Source organism: Nothobranchius furzeri, chromosome 12 (genome assembly GCF_043380555.1).
Source record: "Nothobranchius furzeri strain GRZ-AD chromosome 12, NfurGRZ-RIMD1, whole genome shotgun sequence".
Classification (NCBI taxonomy): Eukaryota; Metazoa; Chordata; class Actinopteri; order Cyprinodontiformes; family Nothobranchiidae; genus Nothobranchius; species Nothobranchius furzeri.
Genome location: NC_091752.1, coordinates 54572335 through 54590812, shown reverse-complemented (window position 1 = coordinate 54590812; position 18478 = coordinate 54572335). Strand labels below are relative to the sequence as shown.

Genomic DNA, 18478 nt, shown 5'->3' with positions numbered 1-18478 from the left:
CACGCGTCTCTCTCATTGGTTAGATTTGACGAGGGTGGGGTCTCACTTAGGAGTGGTTGACGTCGAGCTCGTCACTTTTTAACGGAGACAGTCTGAGTTGGAACAGAAAAAGTGCATTGAGTGAAAGATTAAGGAGAAGCTGGGTGATGATGTTGGAGAGGTTTTGATGCTGCCGTCAGGCTTCCCGGTGCGCCCATGGAGCATCAGGAGTGGACACAACTGGTGTCCTTTCATAGCAGCAGCAAACTGAGCAGCTGAGCTGAACTATATCATCTGCTCCGTTTCCTTTGAGACTAGCTGAGGGAGTGGATATGAGCGGAGATCGGGCGCCCTGGCGCGCTCTGGGTGGACCGACAGGAGTGTGTGGACTGTAACATGAAGCACAATGGCTTGGTGTGAGCGCGGGGTTCAAACGCTGCTGGCCACAGTGGGGGCTTTCGCTGCCTTCAGCCTGATGACCATCGCTATCGGCACGGACTACTGGCTCTACTCGCGGGCGTACATCTGTAACGGCACCAATGCCACCACAGACGAGAGCCAGACTCCGATCAAAACTAAAAAAGGTGACCTCACCCACTCCGGGCTCTGGAGAATCTGCTGCATTGAAGGTAGGCTGCAAGTCTGTACTCACTTTCTGAAACTGTTCATTCGCGCAAAGTCTTGATTTCTCATAAATTAGTGGGTCGTCTTTTACGCATGGCCATAAGCGCACCAAAACCCTTTTACGCACGACAACGCTCTTTTTCTGGTGATGTGCGCACGACGCGACCTGTAACTGTGCAAATGAAAACTTGTGAGGGGACGTAAACAAAAAGAAGCTGTTGAAGCTGCAAAAGAACGCGTCTCCGCCCATTCAAACCGGGCGCATCCAGAAAACGCGCGCTAATAGTCTACTTTCATTCATGTCTTTATTGTATCGGATGCTGTTGCTTGGCAACATCCATGATATCGCTATGGAAACATGCCCGGTGATTTAAAAATAGATGACTCGTGTCCAAGTGAAAAAGAAAAACGAACGATTTTATAAATATAAAAGTGATATAACCACCATCATTTTGTTCTTTGATGCATTTTCCGGATTTGGCTCGTTTGGATAGGAGGTGCGCTGGTAGTGACGTCTTTATCCGAAGCAGACAGACGCTCATTGACCAATCTTCCCTCTGACCACCCCTTGACTTCTCGACTCAGCCATTAATGAGAGAGCCTGTGTTACTGAGTGGGTTTGTTCATGGGCACAGACGTCTGCCATGACGCAGGGATTCATAGAAACGGTTTAAAGCAAAGTAAAAATAAAGACAAATGAAAACATTCAGGACTTTTTCACTAATCTTTTGCAGGAAACAGCAAAACAATCCCATGCAGCTGCCCTTTCCTCCTCAATTTGAACAGTCGTTATTCTTAATCTCATAAAATATTATTATAAGCCAAAAATTACTTTGGAATTGTTTGCCTATATGGGTTCCTAAAATCCAATATTTTGTGCTAAATGATTCTGATTCTGATCAGTAGAAGAAGATTTGTAGCCTAAGCAATAAAAACACAATCATTAATAAACATCTAAAATGTTTGGTATTACTGATTTATGTTGCTCGATCTTCTGCCTGAAGGATGGAAGGTGCTCTTCTAGGTGGGTGAGGTTCATCATACATTTTTTTGGTGGTGGTGGTGGGTGGGGGTCCATTTTTTTGGTTTTTGTAAGACCTTTTGCTTTTATTTCACATAGAACTTGATGATATTTTGTACAGCAACGAGAAGATATCAGAAACCTCCTAAAATAGGGTCTTTTTATGAAAGTTTTTTAAGTTTTAAAGTTTTCGTTCCATCCGAGCCCACACGCAGAGAGAAACACAAAGGCACTGTCAGGGATGAAACCACACTACTATGTCCTGTGGAGACGGTGGACGGATGTGATGGGCATCCTGGTGTGTTCTGATGAGACGGTTTCACTTCCAAATCTATAAGCCACTGCGAGGTAGCTCAGTTGTCATGGAGACACATTAGTGTAAAGGAAAAGACAAGCAAGGAAGCACCCGCTATAGCTTTCATACACAAACACACTCACACATACATCCCTCCGGCCATGATGACAAACACACCGGGCTACTGATGGAGACAGCTCTGTCTGGATCACAGCTGCCGAGGGAAACATCCCAGTTTTGCCTCAGTGATACAACAACGACATGTCTCTGATCGACAACACGCAGCAGCTGTTCTGCTCCCCTTAGTCATCATTCACCTCCTATTATTTATGTTTTTATAGCATCATTTTCATCATTTCTTCTTCAGTAGGCCACCCGACAAGTGTCACCTCCTTCTCCAACATCAGTCGAATAAAAAATAAATAAATGTGTCCGATACAAAATCATGAATGATCCAATATTCAAGTGTGGGGGGGGGGGGGGGGGGGGGGGGTGTCATTAGTATACAGTGAGGGGCAATGGGGTGGGAGTGTGGGGGTCACTTTGCTGTTGTTGCCACACATTGGGTAAATAAAATGTAGCCACGAGAAGCTGTGCAGGGGCACGATTAGCCAGCGGTCTCCACTTCCACCTCGGTCCCGCCATCCTCCTCTGCCATGATGTGCTCTCTCTTTTCATCTCTGTGAAAGTTCAATGCCCCCTTTCTAAATTATAATTTCCTGCACCATTAATTTTATTTTTGCAAATAGACCATGGTGATGTTATTATCGCTACCTGTTTTGTGTTCGTTTTTGACCTGTGTGCGTTCCATGCTGGCTGCAAGAAAAGTTGCCTCTTGGGAAAGTTTTCATCAAAGCACCAAGAAAAAATTATTTTATCCAAAATTCTCATACTTTAACTTCACCAATATTTCATATATTCTGTTTGACGATCAAAGGAACATTGTCAGGTTCAACTGCTGGTTGGAAAACAAAACTACTGTATGTACTTGGAGATGGTGGAAATGAAACCATTCTAATGTTATAGTATTACAGGACCTTTCATAATTGGGGTTGTTTGTTATTTCACAGAAACATTCAACGAAACAAACAAAATGTGTAATAATTTAGGAGAAGAAACAAAGAAAATAAGAGAAAATATTAATCTCTTTTCAACAATTAACAGCTGGCGCAACTGAGATCTGGCTGAAGCTGCAGCTCCCCATCTGGTGGCCGAATGTTACTGCAACCTAACTTAACAGTAACTTTACACAAGCAGCAGCAAAGGGACATCCTTTACTTAAAAGGTTTTTAAAAACGTGTTGTTAGTAGCCCCAGAGGATGACATATCATAATGAAACTAGAATAGAGCCTAGATGTTGGTGTTCCTGCTCATGCACATTTCAGCATTAGCTTAGCAGCTGATAGAAGAGTGGAAGTTTCACTGGTTTAAAATTCAGAAAGCCCCACGTTTCCTGCCAAAAGTGTTCACCCTCTCCTCTTCTGGCTGAAACACCATAGTCTACCTCAGACTCTTTAAATGCATCAACACAAGGCACATCTGCATTATGTCTGCCTCCAGGTTACAACATATGAGAAGTTGCTTTGCTCTCAATTTGTTGCTTGTGTCTCCCTGGAGGAAAGCAGTGTTCAGTTATCTCTCAGAGGGAGTTACAGGACTTGTTGCTGCAGTTTACATTAGGAAAACAGACTCTGAGCATTGGAACATATAAGGTGCGCTTTATAGGCAGGAAAGGTCTGACAGAATGTGTCTTAAATAAAAGGAAACAAGATGGAGCTGCTATTCCCGGAGGGGCTGATGCTTCTGGCAAGTTTTTTTAAATGTCTGCAAATCTGCCTTGACTACAAAGCCATTTGTTATCTCAGAAAGCCAGCTGAAATGTTTTTTGTCATAGGTGTTTGCTTTTTGCAAATTGGATGACATTTTATAATGTGAAAGTAAATCACAATCTAACTCCAAAAGCTTCATTTTTTTTCCTGTTTAAAAAGAGCAGCCTACAACTGCAACTCTAAAAATGTTATTTTACCCTCACAGATCCAAACAATTTTCACTAATTTATCAGACTGCATAATTGTCTGTGTGCATTTTAAAGTCACTGCACCCAACATCCGTCAGAACGGTTTACATGGAGCAATAGATCTCAGTTCTCTTCCAGTAACAAGCAGTAAAATTCAAGCTGTGTTTGAAGAAACTGAAGCCTGGTGACAATTTAATTAACCAACTGTCAGTCATATCAACACTGAATCACTGATATTTTCGCCAAATAGCTTTTCTCTCATCCTCACTCGGAGTGAAAAGAGAGAAATAAAAAAACACTGGACGCGGTATGTTTGACTACACAGAAGCTTTTATGCGCTGGCCAGCCTTTCCCTGCCTCCACAGTAATAACAAATGTATGTGCTAGTTGTGTGTGCTCGCCAGTGCCTGATATTAGGCCTCCGTTACAGCTTTATAAAACCCAATCATTCCATTGGTGCAAACCTCAGAGCATTTTTCTTCATCACTCTCCAATGGAAGTCCTTGAAAACGTGGATAAAGTTTAGACAAAAGCCACAGAAATGTTGCTAATGTTCTCGTAAAGCTGTCATAGTTCAGGTAAAACAATAAAAATGTCACTTTTCATTGGTTTGTTCATTAGTCTATTTGCAGAGTAGGAAGCTACTCCTGATCTCCAAGAGGTCCCAAAGTGAGCAAAGGATGAAATTATCCCACATTTCCAAAGACGATGATCAGCTGACTTTTATTCTTAAATTATAATAATACTATGGTCAACACCAAACATGTTTATGAAGTGCTTTCCACAAAATTTCTTTCATACAAAGAAAGATCAGCAGTTTTATTTTTGATAGTTTTAGTACCTTCCAGAATGAACCAATTCAGAGCTCTGTCACTTCAAGAAAATAACCTGGCCACACCCACCCACCTCCTGCTTATAGGCTGTTGTAGGTTGAGAAGTTACTAAACCATGGAGGGGCTCTTAGTAGAGTCACTGCTACTACAACAGCAGTTCTCTCTTGCACAAGAGGCGGTATTATTCTTCTCTCCCCGTTTGTGATGTCATAAATGGGGACTTTTTGAAACAGCTTGTTTTAGGCACATAATTACTAAGACCAAACACTGACAGAAAATTGATGAGTGGATCTTTTTAATTCTTGGAGAGTTTATCAATGCAGTAGAGACCCACATGGCAGCATACAAGGGTGCAGAAGGTTAATTTAGCCTAATATGTCCTGGGCTCAGTCCAGCTTACAGCGTTTGGACTGTGTAATGAAGGTTTCAACATTTCTAAGTATTTCAAAAGAGAAATTAGTGTAAAAGGTTGTATAATTACACACTCACACTATTGTCCATTCAGTGTTCTGGCCAACAATTAAGTAATGCACATTTACATGTTTACCTAATATTACATTATAATCCATAATGCCCCAAATTAATACAAATGTAAATAGATGTTTAATTACATTGCTATTTTAAAGAATTATTTCTAGTGAGTTAGGTTTAAGGTTTGAGAGGTTCTTCCTTGCTGAATATCCTCAGCGAGCAGACCCCCGTCACCTGGTTCTTTTGATCCCAGGAAAGAGTTGACGGGGCACACGTCACATCACCAATAAACTAAAAAAATTATCATGATTCGGTAGCACTTAGTTAATTTGATTTTATGTATCAAAAAGCAGAGGAATTATATCACCCTAATCATGAGTACACCCATTAAACTCTAGGCTCCTCCCACTCAGTGGACAGGGCACACCTTTCAATGTGTCGTCTTTTAACAATGTGAGGGACTGACCTGAGGTCAGATCCCACTTTAACTGGGAAACAGCTTGTTTTAATTTAGTGTTTGCACAATAATCTGATTTGTGTGGCCAAGCATACAAACTTAAAAAGATTATAATACAAAGATGAAAAGATGGACAGGTCAGTCAATGGTATGATTAAAGCTTGAAGGCTAGGTGAATGTGACACAGGTCAGCACGCAATGACACAAACCATTTAACATGATAAGAAAAAAGCTGCAGGGTTATGGATAAATAACTTTGTTCAATTGTTACAATTCATGTGTTATAACCTTTGCTCGTTTTGTGTAAAAAATTACTTTTAAACATGTGGCAAAGTGTGATAATTGAAACCTCCTGTTCATTTATATTGATGGATCACCTCCGTGTTACCACCTTCCTCTCCTTTTCAATCTCCAGTAATGCTAAAACCATGCATTCTTAAAGAAACATAAATCATTTAAATGCATCTATAGTTTGTGTTTTATAAAGAAAATATCAGCGCATCAAACTAGAAATATAAAGATCCTTCCTGCTCACCAATCTGAGACCAAAAAGTAAGCTAAACAATTCTGAAGGTTAAACAGCCAGATTAAACTTTTACCCACTGTTCACAGCCTCATATTCACCTCCCTGTCTCACTTTTATTATGTGTGAAGCACATGGTGCTTGTCTGAATTACAGCAGAACTGAAAAACAACATGTTTAAATTTAAAGATAATACAAGACAAAATGAGATAACCATTTTAAGGTGTTTAATGATTTCAAGAAGATCTCTTTTTTTTCTTCATTATCCTTTGCAACACCTAAAGACACATCTATTAGCGTATTCCACTTTCATTGCAGGTTTATTTACTATTGGCTCAGCAGTGCATCGATGTATTGATAGTTAATACCGACAGTTTATGTCCATTTATGCCCACATTTGTGTGCATGTGCACGTTTGTGTTTGTCGTGTGTTGCTAGAATAGTGAAATGGCAGTGGGTGTTGCTACAAAAGGCCCATCTATTATTTGATGGGTATCTGAATGCAATAAAAATGTCAGAAGCATCCTCCGAGACTGTTAAAATAAATTAGATTAAAAAAAACTTGTAGACAAACACTTTAGTCAAAACCACATTTTATTATTATTAACATTATTTTTTTACATGTTGGGTGCCATATTATTCCACATATTGTTGAACCTTCTTCATCACCTCCTCTTTAAAAATGTTTGTACAGCTTCTGTCTGGCCTTTTGTTTGTTCTTCACTGGTCTTTGCACAATCTTGACTTCTCTCTTAATTTTCTGCCTTCTTAACTGTGAATGAAACCCCCCTTTGATGTTGCATCTAATTCCATTTTCTTAATTATTTTGCTCCTTTGCTTTATGTGCTTTTGGTTTTTCATGTAGTTGTACTTCCCTCACAGACACACACATTAAAAATATTTTCATGTAAAAACTGTGAGCCATGAACCACAAACATCAAGCTATTAAAATAAAATCACATTTCCAATAAGGTCCAGGTTTTTTTTCTATTCTCCAAATCTCATTTTATCATGCAAACACACACACACACACACACACACACACACACACACACACACACACACACACACACACACACACACACACACACAAGCTTACAACAAATTTTTACATTGGGTCTTCTATTCATTTTGAACAGCTAATTTAAGAAAAACCTTTAAAGAAGTGGAACACTGAAAAACTATTTTCTAATTATTATTTCTAATTATAATTAGTCACTCTGAGTTTTTTCATGCAGGCAGAACATGAAAATAGTTCCCTACATCCATCTCCTGCATTAGCTTCTGATAAAAAAATAGATGTTGAAACTCTAGGATTTCTAAATCCTGACAGATCTACATCACACTGTCATTTACCGCCTATGGACTCACCCATCTTACTGTTGACGAGAAAGGCTGTTGTTGGTTTTGCATCCAGGAAACAGCAGAGAATGTCTCGTCTAGTAGAAGCTAACCATAAGCATTAGCAACTCCACCACACAGCAGAACTTCTCCAAGCTTTTGTTATTTGTGGATATAAAACATCAATGTTGCAAAGCAAACAGAGTCAGTGGTAAAGTCACATTGCTGTTATCCAATCAGAGGTGAGATGTCCAAATATCAGGAAATAAGACTCCAAATCTTGCTGTGTTACGTTCTCCTCTGATGTGTCATTTTGCTAGTTCCTGAAATGAACGCATCTGAGATTTTCTTTCCTCAAGTACGACTTGCAATGCATTAATTCCTACTAGAGACCACTGAAAATGCATTGATTAAACGAGTATCCCACGACTTTAACTCTTGGACAAAAAGCACAGCTTGGTCTTCAAAAGTCACAAGGTCCCTAATAGGTTGGCCATGAAATGTGACAAAGTCCTCATGAGGCAGCAAAAACAAGTCTACAAGAACGCTCACATTGCTGACATAAGAGGTGTCAGACAAGTTTGCTGAGAAATTAATTGTAGCAGTTTGGATCTGCAAAGTGAAGTGTGCTTTTCTTTGCTGTTTAAAATGTGTAACATTTGATTTTATTCTTAGAAAACACACACACACACACACACACACACACACACACACACACACACACACACACACACACACACACACACACACACACACACACACATGTTGAATTTGCTACAAGCCCTACAGCATGATATGGTGTTTGCACAGCAATTAACAGAACTGTAAAGGTGTTTTTGTTATCTAACCACGTGATCCTTATGTATTTTTTCTTTTTCAAACTTGGCACAAAGTCTCACATTGCTGCTGAAAATAGTACAAAACCTTTTTTTTTCACCAGTGACTAGACACAGAAACGTGCGCTCCATTTCCACCAACAGCTTTGGCACTAATTAATTTGATGTCCCTTATTAGGCAGCAGACCTAGTTAATGAAAGCAAGTGCACCCTAAAAGCTGTGCCACAGACAATCACGGTCACACAGCTCACCTTTAGGCACCTGGAAAATGGAGTGGACGGATATCCATCGGCATTGTGTTAATGGAATGTTAGCTTTTATAAAAGGGGCCAGATCTAATCCACAGAGCCTGTGAAAGAAAAGAAAAGATGAAAAGGGATTGTGTTTAGCTTTTTCTTCTTTCAATTGCTACGGCCTTTGTTACAGAGATTAAGTGGAGGAAAGCTTACCTGAAGCTCAGCTTTTTTACAATTGATTAAACCTCCTCCCTGAACACCACTTGCAATAATCACCTGGTTAAGTGCAGGTGCTCCTTAGACAGGAGTTTTACAGTGTTTGGACAAATGAGCGCTTTTTTTAGGGATTTAATTACTGATACAGCCTTGAGCCACCTCTGTTTTGTCTTTGAGAGAAAATAAAGGCAACAGCGCCATCATCTTAATGACAACAGATTTTATGTGTTATTAAGGTCCAGTTAATGTGTGAAAAGACCCATGGTGTGCTCACTGACAGTAAGACAGCATCACAAAATCAAATGAGTAAAACAGTCTCTATGGTTAGAATAGAATGCTTTATGGATTGCTCTCTAAGTCACACGTTCAAGATGATTCCAGAGTTTGACCCCAGTCTTTACATCTGTAACTTCACCTATTTTGGAGAAATGCAACAATGGTTTGTTCTAGAATTTGCTACAATCCTATGAAAAAGACTTTTGCTATTTCTTCATAGCATCATAGCATTCTCCCAATAGGTTTGATGTATATTATATTTTACCACAGTCCTAGTCTCTAATTATTCAATTTCTTTAAAGTTCTCCAAAGGTTTTATTTATTTATTTATTTTTAGGTTTTGGCTGCTTTCGGATTCATTTCCGTCCAGTCCTAATATCTAACTAGAGCAACACACATTCGCTAAAAATGTAAAGAAATGTGGAAAAACAAATGAGAAGAAATAAGAAATATTATCAGCCTTAAAAAAAAACTTGCATATAAAGTTGTATCTTTTAGAACTAACAAGGGCAAGATTGTCAAAAAGCAAAAAAAAAAAAAAAAAAAAAAAAAAACAAGACCTGAGGGATGCATTAACCTTCAGATGATAATCTCATATTTTTGAGTTAATAGCTCTATCCCTATGGTGCAAAAATATAGATTTGTAGTAAACTACTATCTACATTATTTTTCCATAGATTCTACTAAAAAAAAGGAACAATTTGTCTTTGTGATAGATTGCTATTAAATACGTGCATTTAGTTTTTTGTCTTTTATTTGACACACACTACTTAATCTTTTTGGTTTAATAGACATTGTACAGTATATCTGAATGTATCATAAGTCAGTTGTCAAAAATAGACACTAAACCACAAATTTGTGAAAAAAGCAGTCAAATAACAAACTAAAAAAAACCTGAAAATACATTTAAAACCACTAATGGGTAAAAAATCTGACTCCCTAGTGGCAAAATAAAACAGAACTCTATTTGTAAAGATTCACTAATGGCCATTTAATCACTCGTTATCTTTTTATTATGAAACAGATTGTCGGGTTGTTGTAATAGAACAACAAAGAATCAGTTGCAAATCATGTTATTTTACTTATTAAGAAATACACTTTTCACAATAATTCAAACAGCAGGTCTTTACCGAATCTCTCTCTCTCTCTCTCTCTCTCTCTCTCTCTCTCTCTCTCTCTCTCTCTCTGATGGGAATCTTAAATTCCCTTGGTGGAAGTTATTTCAGCACCTTCTTTTACATAGTTTATGACTAATAGATATCACTATTGTCAAAAAAAATTCATTCTGTTTTTTTTTTTGTGTGGCAGGCATAAATCAAGGAAGCTGTTACAGGATCAACCATTTCCCTGATGACAACGACTACGACACAGATAGCTCTGAGTATCTGCTGCGTAAGTGTTGCCCACACATCATTTTTATCAGACATTAACACAGACACTCCTCTTAACTAGTCATCTACAGACCAAAATTTTCCTTTTATTGGAAGACAACTGCATGATATGATTGATTTATCATGCTAAAAAAAGAAACTTGCCAATATTTATTGAGAAGATTTTATTGTGATGATGTTGGATTAGTCATCACAAAACTGTGATCACATGTTACAATATTTTGTCTTAAAGAAAAAGTTTATTTAGCCAGTAAACAGTTAGGCCTAAGTCAATTATTTTATCATTAAAGAAAACTAATTCGTCTTTTGACTTTTCTTTAACTTTTTTCAAGTAGAATTTGAACAATTAAAATTATTTTCTTAAAAATTTTTCCTCTTGAGTTTTCTTTTTTCTGGTTGTTGGTTTGTTTCTTTAATTCTTATTGAACCTTCTGATGAGGCATGGGAGTCATTTGAACCAAAATCTGTCCAGAGTAAAAAAGTACCTAATGAAAAAATACTAACACAATTAAAATAATTAAAAAAAAACCTTTCTAACTTTTTTTGGCCACTTAGAGACGTTTAAAAAAAATAAATGTTTTTTGAGACCATGTAGTCTTGTTTACTGAACACAAGCAACACAGTTGATAGTCAACATTACATTCCTCCTCTCATTAGATTCTGCTAATGGGATTCTCTGTGGATTTGTAAAGTCACTGTTAAATATCTGAAGAATGCCAAAGTGGCTGTAGAGTATTCATTTATTTTTTATTTTTTAAGCAGTGTTTTGATTTGTCACCTTGAGCACCCAACGCACTTTAAAAATTAAGAAGATATGTTTAGTTACTATAATGCAGGGATCCTAAGGACCAGTACTGCACCATTATTCATTTGTTATTGGATCACATGAAAAAAAGCAGAAAAAAATGTTATTGTTATTATTATTAGTTATTGGTGTTTAGGGAACTGGGGTTTTAAAAATGTACTATCTTTATATTACATTGTGTCAGTAATAGAAATAAAGTCAAAAATATTCGCATTACATGTATAATAATAAAATTTAATGTGATATCTCTTGGATATCTACATTGCTCTGGCCACCTCTCACTGGTTCATGGAAAAGTTGCCTTGCATGAAGCTAAACCATAATTCACTTAAGGTTAGTGACAACTGCCTTACTATAGAAAATTAACAGAAGGAGTACAGGTGCTGGCCAGTAAATTAGAATATCATCAAAAGGTTGAAAATATTTCAGTAATTCCATTCAAAACGTGAAACTTGTACATTATATTCATGCAATGCACACAGACCAATGTATTTCCGATGTTTATTACGTTTAATTTTGATATTTATAGGTGACAACCAATGAAAACATCAAATCTGGTATCTCAGAAAATTAGAATATTCTAAAGGCCAATGAAAAAATGTTTGTTTCTCTAATGTTGGCCAACTGAAAAGAATGAACATGAAAAGAATGTGCATGTATAGCACTCAATACTTAGTCGGGGCTCCTTTTGCCTCAATAACTGCAGTAATGCGGCGTGGCATGGACTCGATCAGTCTGTGGCACTGCTCAGGTGTTATGAGAGCCCAGGTTGCTCTGATAGTCGTCTTCAGCTCCTCTGCATTGTTGGGTCTAGCGTATTGCATCCTCCGCTTCACAATACCCCATAGATCTTCTATGGGGTTAAGGTCAGGCGAGTTTGCTGGCCAATCAAGGACAGGGATACCATGGTCCTTGAACCAGGTGCTGGTGGTTTTGGCACTGTGTGCAGGTGCCAAGTCCTGTTGAAAGGTGAAGTCTGCATCCCCATAAAGTTGGTCAGCAGCAGGAAGCATGAAGTGCTCTAAAACTTCCTGGTAGACGGCTGCATTGACCCTGGACCTCAGGAAACAGAGTGGGCCAACACCGGCAGATGACATGGCACCCCACACCATCACTGACGGTGGAAACTTTACACTGGACCTCATGCAACGTGGATTCTGTGCTTCTCCGCTCTTCCTCCAGACTCTGGGTCCTTGATTTCCAAAGGAAATGCAGAACTTGCTTTCATCAGAAAACATAACTTTGGACCACTCAGCATCAGTCCAGTCCTTTTTGTCCTTGGCCCAGGCGAGACGCTTCTTGCGCTGTTTCATGTTCAAGAGTGGCTTGACACACGGAATGCGACACCTGAATCCCATGTCTTTCATGAGTCTCCTCGTGGTGGTTCTTGAAGCGCTGACTCCAGCTGCAGTCCACTCTTTGTGGATCTCCCCCACATTTTTGAATGGGTTTGTCGTCACAATTCTCTGCAGGGTGCGGTTATCCCTAGAGCTTGTACACTTTTTTCTACCACATTTTTTCCGTCCCTTCGCCTGTCTGTTAATGTGCTTGGACACAGAGCTCTGCGAACAGCCAGCTTCTTTAGCAATCACCTTTTGTGTCTTGCCCTCCTTGTGCAAGGTGTCAATGATTGTCTTTTGGACAGCTGTTAAGTCAGAAGTCTTCCCCATGATTGTGGTGCCTTCAAAACAAGACTGAGGGACCTTTTAAAGGCCTTTGCAGGTGTTTTGAGTAAATCAGCTGATTAGAGTGGCAGCAGGTGTCTTCTATATTCAGCCTTTTCAGAATATTCAAATTTTTTGAGATACCAAATTTGGAGTTTTCATTAGTTGTCACTTATGAATATCAAATTTAAATGTAATGAACATTGGAAATACATTGGTCTGTGTGCATTGCATGAATATAATGTACAAGTTTCACGTTTTGAATGGAATTACTGAAATATTTTCAACCTTTTGATGATATTCTAATTTACTGGCCAGCACCTGTATTTACCTCAATGTCAGTGTGCTGGGAGAGTTTGACATGCCCTGAAAACATGATCTGTGATTTTCCTAAATAATCTTGAAAAGCTTACAGCACAACATGTTGTCAAATATTTAAATTTTACTGCTCAATCATAGGAAAACTAATACTGCTCTTCAATTATTGTACTTGGTGGTGGTTAATTTGTAAATAAGATCTAGAAGGCAGATGGAAACAATTTAAACATCTCATTCACCAGATACACAGAGATTCAGAGTATCAAGAGACAGCTGTTTCTGAACAGGTCAAACATCTGTCTTCACGTGTCTCCTTATGGGGATTTTTTAACAATTAGTATGACAGGTTCTTTGAAGTATGAATAACATTTTGTATTTTAAGTGTAGTTTTGTTTAGTTTTACCAATAAAGTTTTGTTCCCCATACTTGAAGCCCTTCAAAGATTGTGCTCTCATGACATCTTGGATTACACTCAAAGCACAAAGGCCCTAAAAACATTTACACTAAACACTGGCTGTAGCTAGCTAAACATAAAAACATATTTCATTTACCCAGCATAATAAATCATGCTAAATTTATTGGATTTTCCCCCAGTGGCCATTTTGTGAGTATTTATTTAGTGCACATTGTTATTTAGATAATTATCTTCTTTCAGATAGCAGATTCATCTTCTGTCTGACATACAATGAACATCAAGAGGTCTTATTTGATTTTGGGTGAATTCCAAGTTTAGTCCATTAGCTGAATCAAATGAAATGGGCTTCTAATGAAAGAACACACAGCTGAATAAGTCCATCCATCCTTGGACTGGTAAAATGGTGACTCATTTTTTCTAGTGGTGGTAGTCAGTGAGTGCTCCTTTTGCCACCCACGACTGATTACCAAAGTTTTGTCACAACAAGGCTTTGAAGAATAATGCATTTCTTCAAATTAGAAGGTGGGACTGAATGGACATTACACAATACTCCCTAATTATTATACAAACTTAGACATGCAGATTCATGTTCTGTTCTGGTCAGATATGCTAAACATGTTTGTAGTAGTGAACCACTGATTATTGATTAGATCTAAAACCATCTTGAGAGAATCCTCCTGTCTTTCTACAGGTATAGTTCGTGCCTCCAGTGTGTTTCCCATCCTCAGTACCACCCTGTTAATGCTTGGTGGGCTGTGTGTTGGTATGGGTCGAGTCCACAGCAAGACAAATAATGTTCTCCTCAGTGCAGGCATTCTTTTTGTAGCTGCAGGTGAGATGGATAACACTTCTAGAGACTTACCTATTTTGATGGCTTTCTCTGTAGACTATTAGAAAAGATGATGCTATATATTTTTTTTTGTTTCTTGTTAATCAGGTCTGAGCAACATTATTGGGATCATCGTCTACATTTCGAGCAATGCCGGAGACCCCAATGACAAACGTGATGATGACAAGAAATACACTTACTCTTATGGATGGTCATTCTATTTTGGTGCCCTTTCCTTCATTGTTGCTGAAACTGTGGCTGTTCTCGTCATCAACATCTACATTGAGCGAAACAAAGAAGTTCGCTGGAAGGCTCGGCGGGAGTTTATTCGTTCGCTCTCCTCCTCTTCTCCGTACTCGAGGATACCAAGCTTTCGTTACCGCAGGCGAACGTCACACACTAGTTCACACTCCACAGAAGCATCCAGGGAGAATTCACCAGTGGCTGGCCTGAAAGGGGCCCCGTCCTCCAGTGGGCCCCTGGATGAGCTGTCTATGTATGCCCTTGCAAGAGACAGTGTAACGGAAAATACATACAGTCCCGAACATGAGGGTAGTGCTGAGTTCCTTCAGGTTCATAACTGTTTCCCAAATGATATAAAAGATGGAGTGAATCGTAGGACCACGCCTGTGTGAGTGGCTAAAGATTCAACTGATTAAGAAGAAGATAGAAATCAGTAGCCTGACCTGCTAGAAGCTGAGCATTGCATGGCAGCCTGCCATGTTTTACCATTTTGAAAGGACCAAAAGGAGACAAGGACAGTCAGCTGGACAGAACATGAGCCAATTAACAGAACTGCTTTTAGAGACCATTAAAGCAGAACAGAGTAACTACCGTCTGTGCTGTAGCCAATCTAAAACTAACTGTGAACAGTATGTTTATCAGAGTAATTATCCTTACACTTTGTGGGTAAACTTGAGAGTAAAACCTTGAGATGTGCCCTTCAGCAGTGTTCTACTCATAAATGAAACACGGTGCTAAATGAAACATGATATTCAACCTGAAAGTCTTGCATTTATATGTGATGTTATTCCATACATGTCTCTTCAAACCTTTTACTCTGTCCTCACATTTTATTAAATGCTCTGATCACAAGTTTGATGAAGATGATTCTCTTTGACAACTGTACAACTAGTAATGAGTGGTTTTACTTAATCATGTATTCACTGTGTTGGACAGAATGTTGAGTGTTTTTGTAAATTCCTCTGTGACATTCGTCAAAGAGTGGAGCTAAAGGATTCATGTTCAGTGGTCTTTTTTATTTGCTTCCATAACAGTCTGCCATGTTTCTATCACACCTTCTGATGGATGTGCCATTCTGCCTGTCATGGAAGAAAAGCAGCTGACAAATACGAGGGGTGCCCAAAACAGAAAAAAAAAAAAAAAAAAACAAGTCAGGACTTCCTTTTGCTTTGAATGGAGCCTTGGCATGGAGTGATTAACTGATAAGGATCACAGCCAGGCAGGGAATTCATGTCTGTCTGTCACAAAGTCTGTGAGTCCATCTGGCAGCCTTTCCCCATCACCGCCCCTCCCTTTGTCAAACTGATGCTTCAGACTGAAGCAGAGGGAGCTGCCTCTCCAAAGGATTTGGCCCTACATGCGTGTATTTCTGTACTGTGGTTTACAGCTGCTTTGTCTTTTTGTTCTCTCAGGAAATACAGTAAAGTTGTGGCAGGTTGAACATTTTGAGGTCCTCTTCTTGCTGTTATTATGATAGACAACGGATCAATGATGAAGATAAACCTGATGAAAAATGCCATCACTATTGTTGCTAAATGCTGTGAGTGTTAGCTTGAGCTTTCTCTGTGAACCACCTGGAGTGGGTTCTTCAGAGGTGAGCTCTTTCAAACACAAAGTAGTGTTAGCGTATTGGGTATTTCATTGTAGATGCTTCATATATCCAGACGAGCACTCGCAAAAAATAAATCAACAAAAAAAAAAAACTTAAAGACATCAGTGTAAGTCTTAACTTTATACTCTTGTCTAAAAAAATAACCACTATCTGTTTGTTATATAAAACTGTAAATAAATTTAAAGTATAACAAAGGACAAAACCTAATGTAAAAAAAACATCAAACTTTAGTTTATTGATAATTGGATCAGTAAGGATGCTTTGACAAGTCCATTATTGGTCATGTAATTGAGTTTTATTTATCTTCAATTAATTTAGCTATTATGAGCCAGTGAGTCTTTTAAATATTATGTTTTGTAAGGTGAAGTACAATGATTAGAGGAAAATATATTTTCTATTACATTTATGGACGGCAGCTGTACTTTATTGTGTGTGTTCATGTTGATTTATGGCTTACTATGTATAAAAGTGCTTTCTCTTTTCACCAAGAAACAAAACTTTTGGCTTTGGATGATTAAAGGGAAATGGATAAGTTGCACAATGTATAAAAAGCTAAACAATCTGAAGCCCCCTAATTTTTTTCAAAACCCTTTCCTTTGTCCAGTTGTAATATGTTCAAGACCAAATTAATTGCTATTGTAAAGGTATTTTTGTGCCTTTGCTCTTTTTATGACTGACTGTATTCCCTCCTCTTGTTATTTAAAAATGGTATTTATACTCTGTGTTCTGCCCCAAGCATACCGTACCTAGACAAATAAACAGAATCAGGGTTATATTGTTTGTTATTGGGTGGTGATTACCTAATAAAAAATAACAAGCAATGGTGTACAAAAAGTCAATTATTATGATTTATCCTTGAGATCAAATGCACATGCACAGTATTTTTATGGCAATATTACAATCTTGAACACGGTTGACATGCAGAAACAAATAGACAGATAGATAGATGGATGGACAGACGGACAGACAGACAGCGCTGTCTCAGAGAATATACAATCCCTCAGCAGAGTTCTGGGTCTGGTATTGGTTTTCCTCCTTGGAGGAACATGTCTGGAAAACCTCCAGTGTGAAGCAAATCAGAAGACCTCTGATTGGATCTCCCAAAGCATTTTGAGGTTACATACCCTGCTATATTTGGGGTATCATTTAAGGGCTACCTGGTACTTATATATTCAATTGTGTTTGTGGTGTTCATAGAACAGTTGTAGTCATGGACAGGAAGGTATTTTGTTAGGGAACCCCAAAAACTCATTTTTGCCGATGACGTGGCTCTGCTAGTATTTTCAAGTCATGACTCTCAATATTCACAATGGTGATGTATAACCAAGTGTGAAGCAGCTAGTTAGTTAATTCAACTCTTAGGCTAAAGGTCTCAGTCGCGTTTAAAGCTTATGCCCCAAGGTCAGCGGTTAAAGGTTTCTCGTCCACGCATGATGGTAAGGAAGATTGGGGCTTGGTCTGCAGTTAAGGTTTGGCTCCTATATGTTGAAGTGAAGAATTAGTTATGTTGAAAGGTAAAGCTCCTAATTTCCTGGTCCATCTCTATTCTGTACCTTACATAGGGGCGCAGATAGGATTTTCAAACTGGGGTGGGCAAAGTTCCAAATGTACCCTCCCCCAAACACACACACACACACACACACACACACACACACACACACACACACACACACACACACACACGCACACATACACACACACACACACACACACACACACACACACACACACACACACACACACACACACACACACACACACACACACACACACACACACACACACATACATAAACTATTGTAAGCGCCTTAACTAGAGCTCAGTCAGTTTGTGTAGTTTCATCCAATGGTTTACGTAAAAACTAACACTTTTATATACGTGTTTGAAGCCATTACGCAGTGGAACGCTGGCAACAAAGCTCTGCCTGATCAACACTATAAATGATAAATGATCCGCACTTGTATAGCGCCTCTCAGAGTAAGGACTCTAAAGCGCTTTACACTACAGTGTCTCATTCATCCATTCACACACATTCACACACTTATAGGGATGAAGAAGAAGAAAATATTATTTCT

At 38.7% G+C, this 18478-nt stretch overlaps 1 protein-coding gene across 1 annotated transcript; it reads left to right on the top strand.

Moving 5' to 3' along the window:
* Positions 1–46: 46 nt before the first annotated feature.
* LOC107376576 (voltage-dependent calcium channel gamma-4 subunit) lies at positions 47–18197 on the top strand. Its single transcript, XM_015945734.3, has 4 exons — positions 47–608; positions 10435–10518; positions 14411–14551; positions 14657–18197. Exons 1-4 carry the CDS (start codon positions 386–388, stop codon positions 15181–15183), a joined length of 975 nt encoding a protein of 324 aa, XP_015801220.1. The 5' UTR covers positions 47–385; the 3' UTR covers positions 15184–18197.
* Positions 18198–18478: the final 281 nt, after the last annotated feature.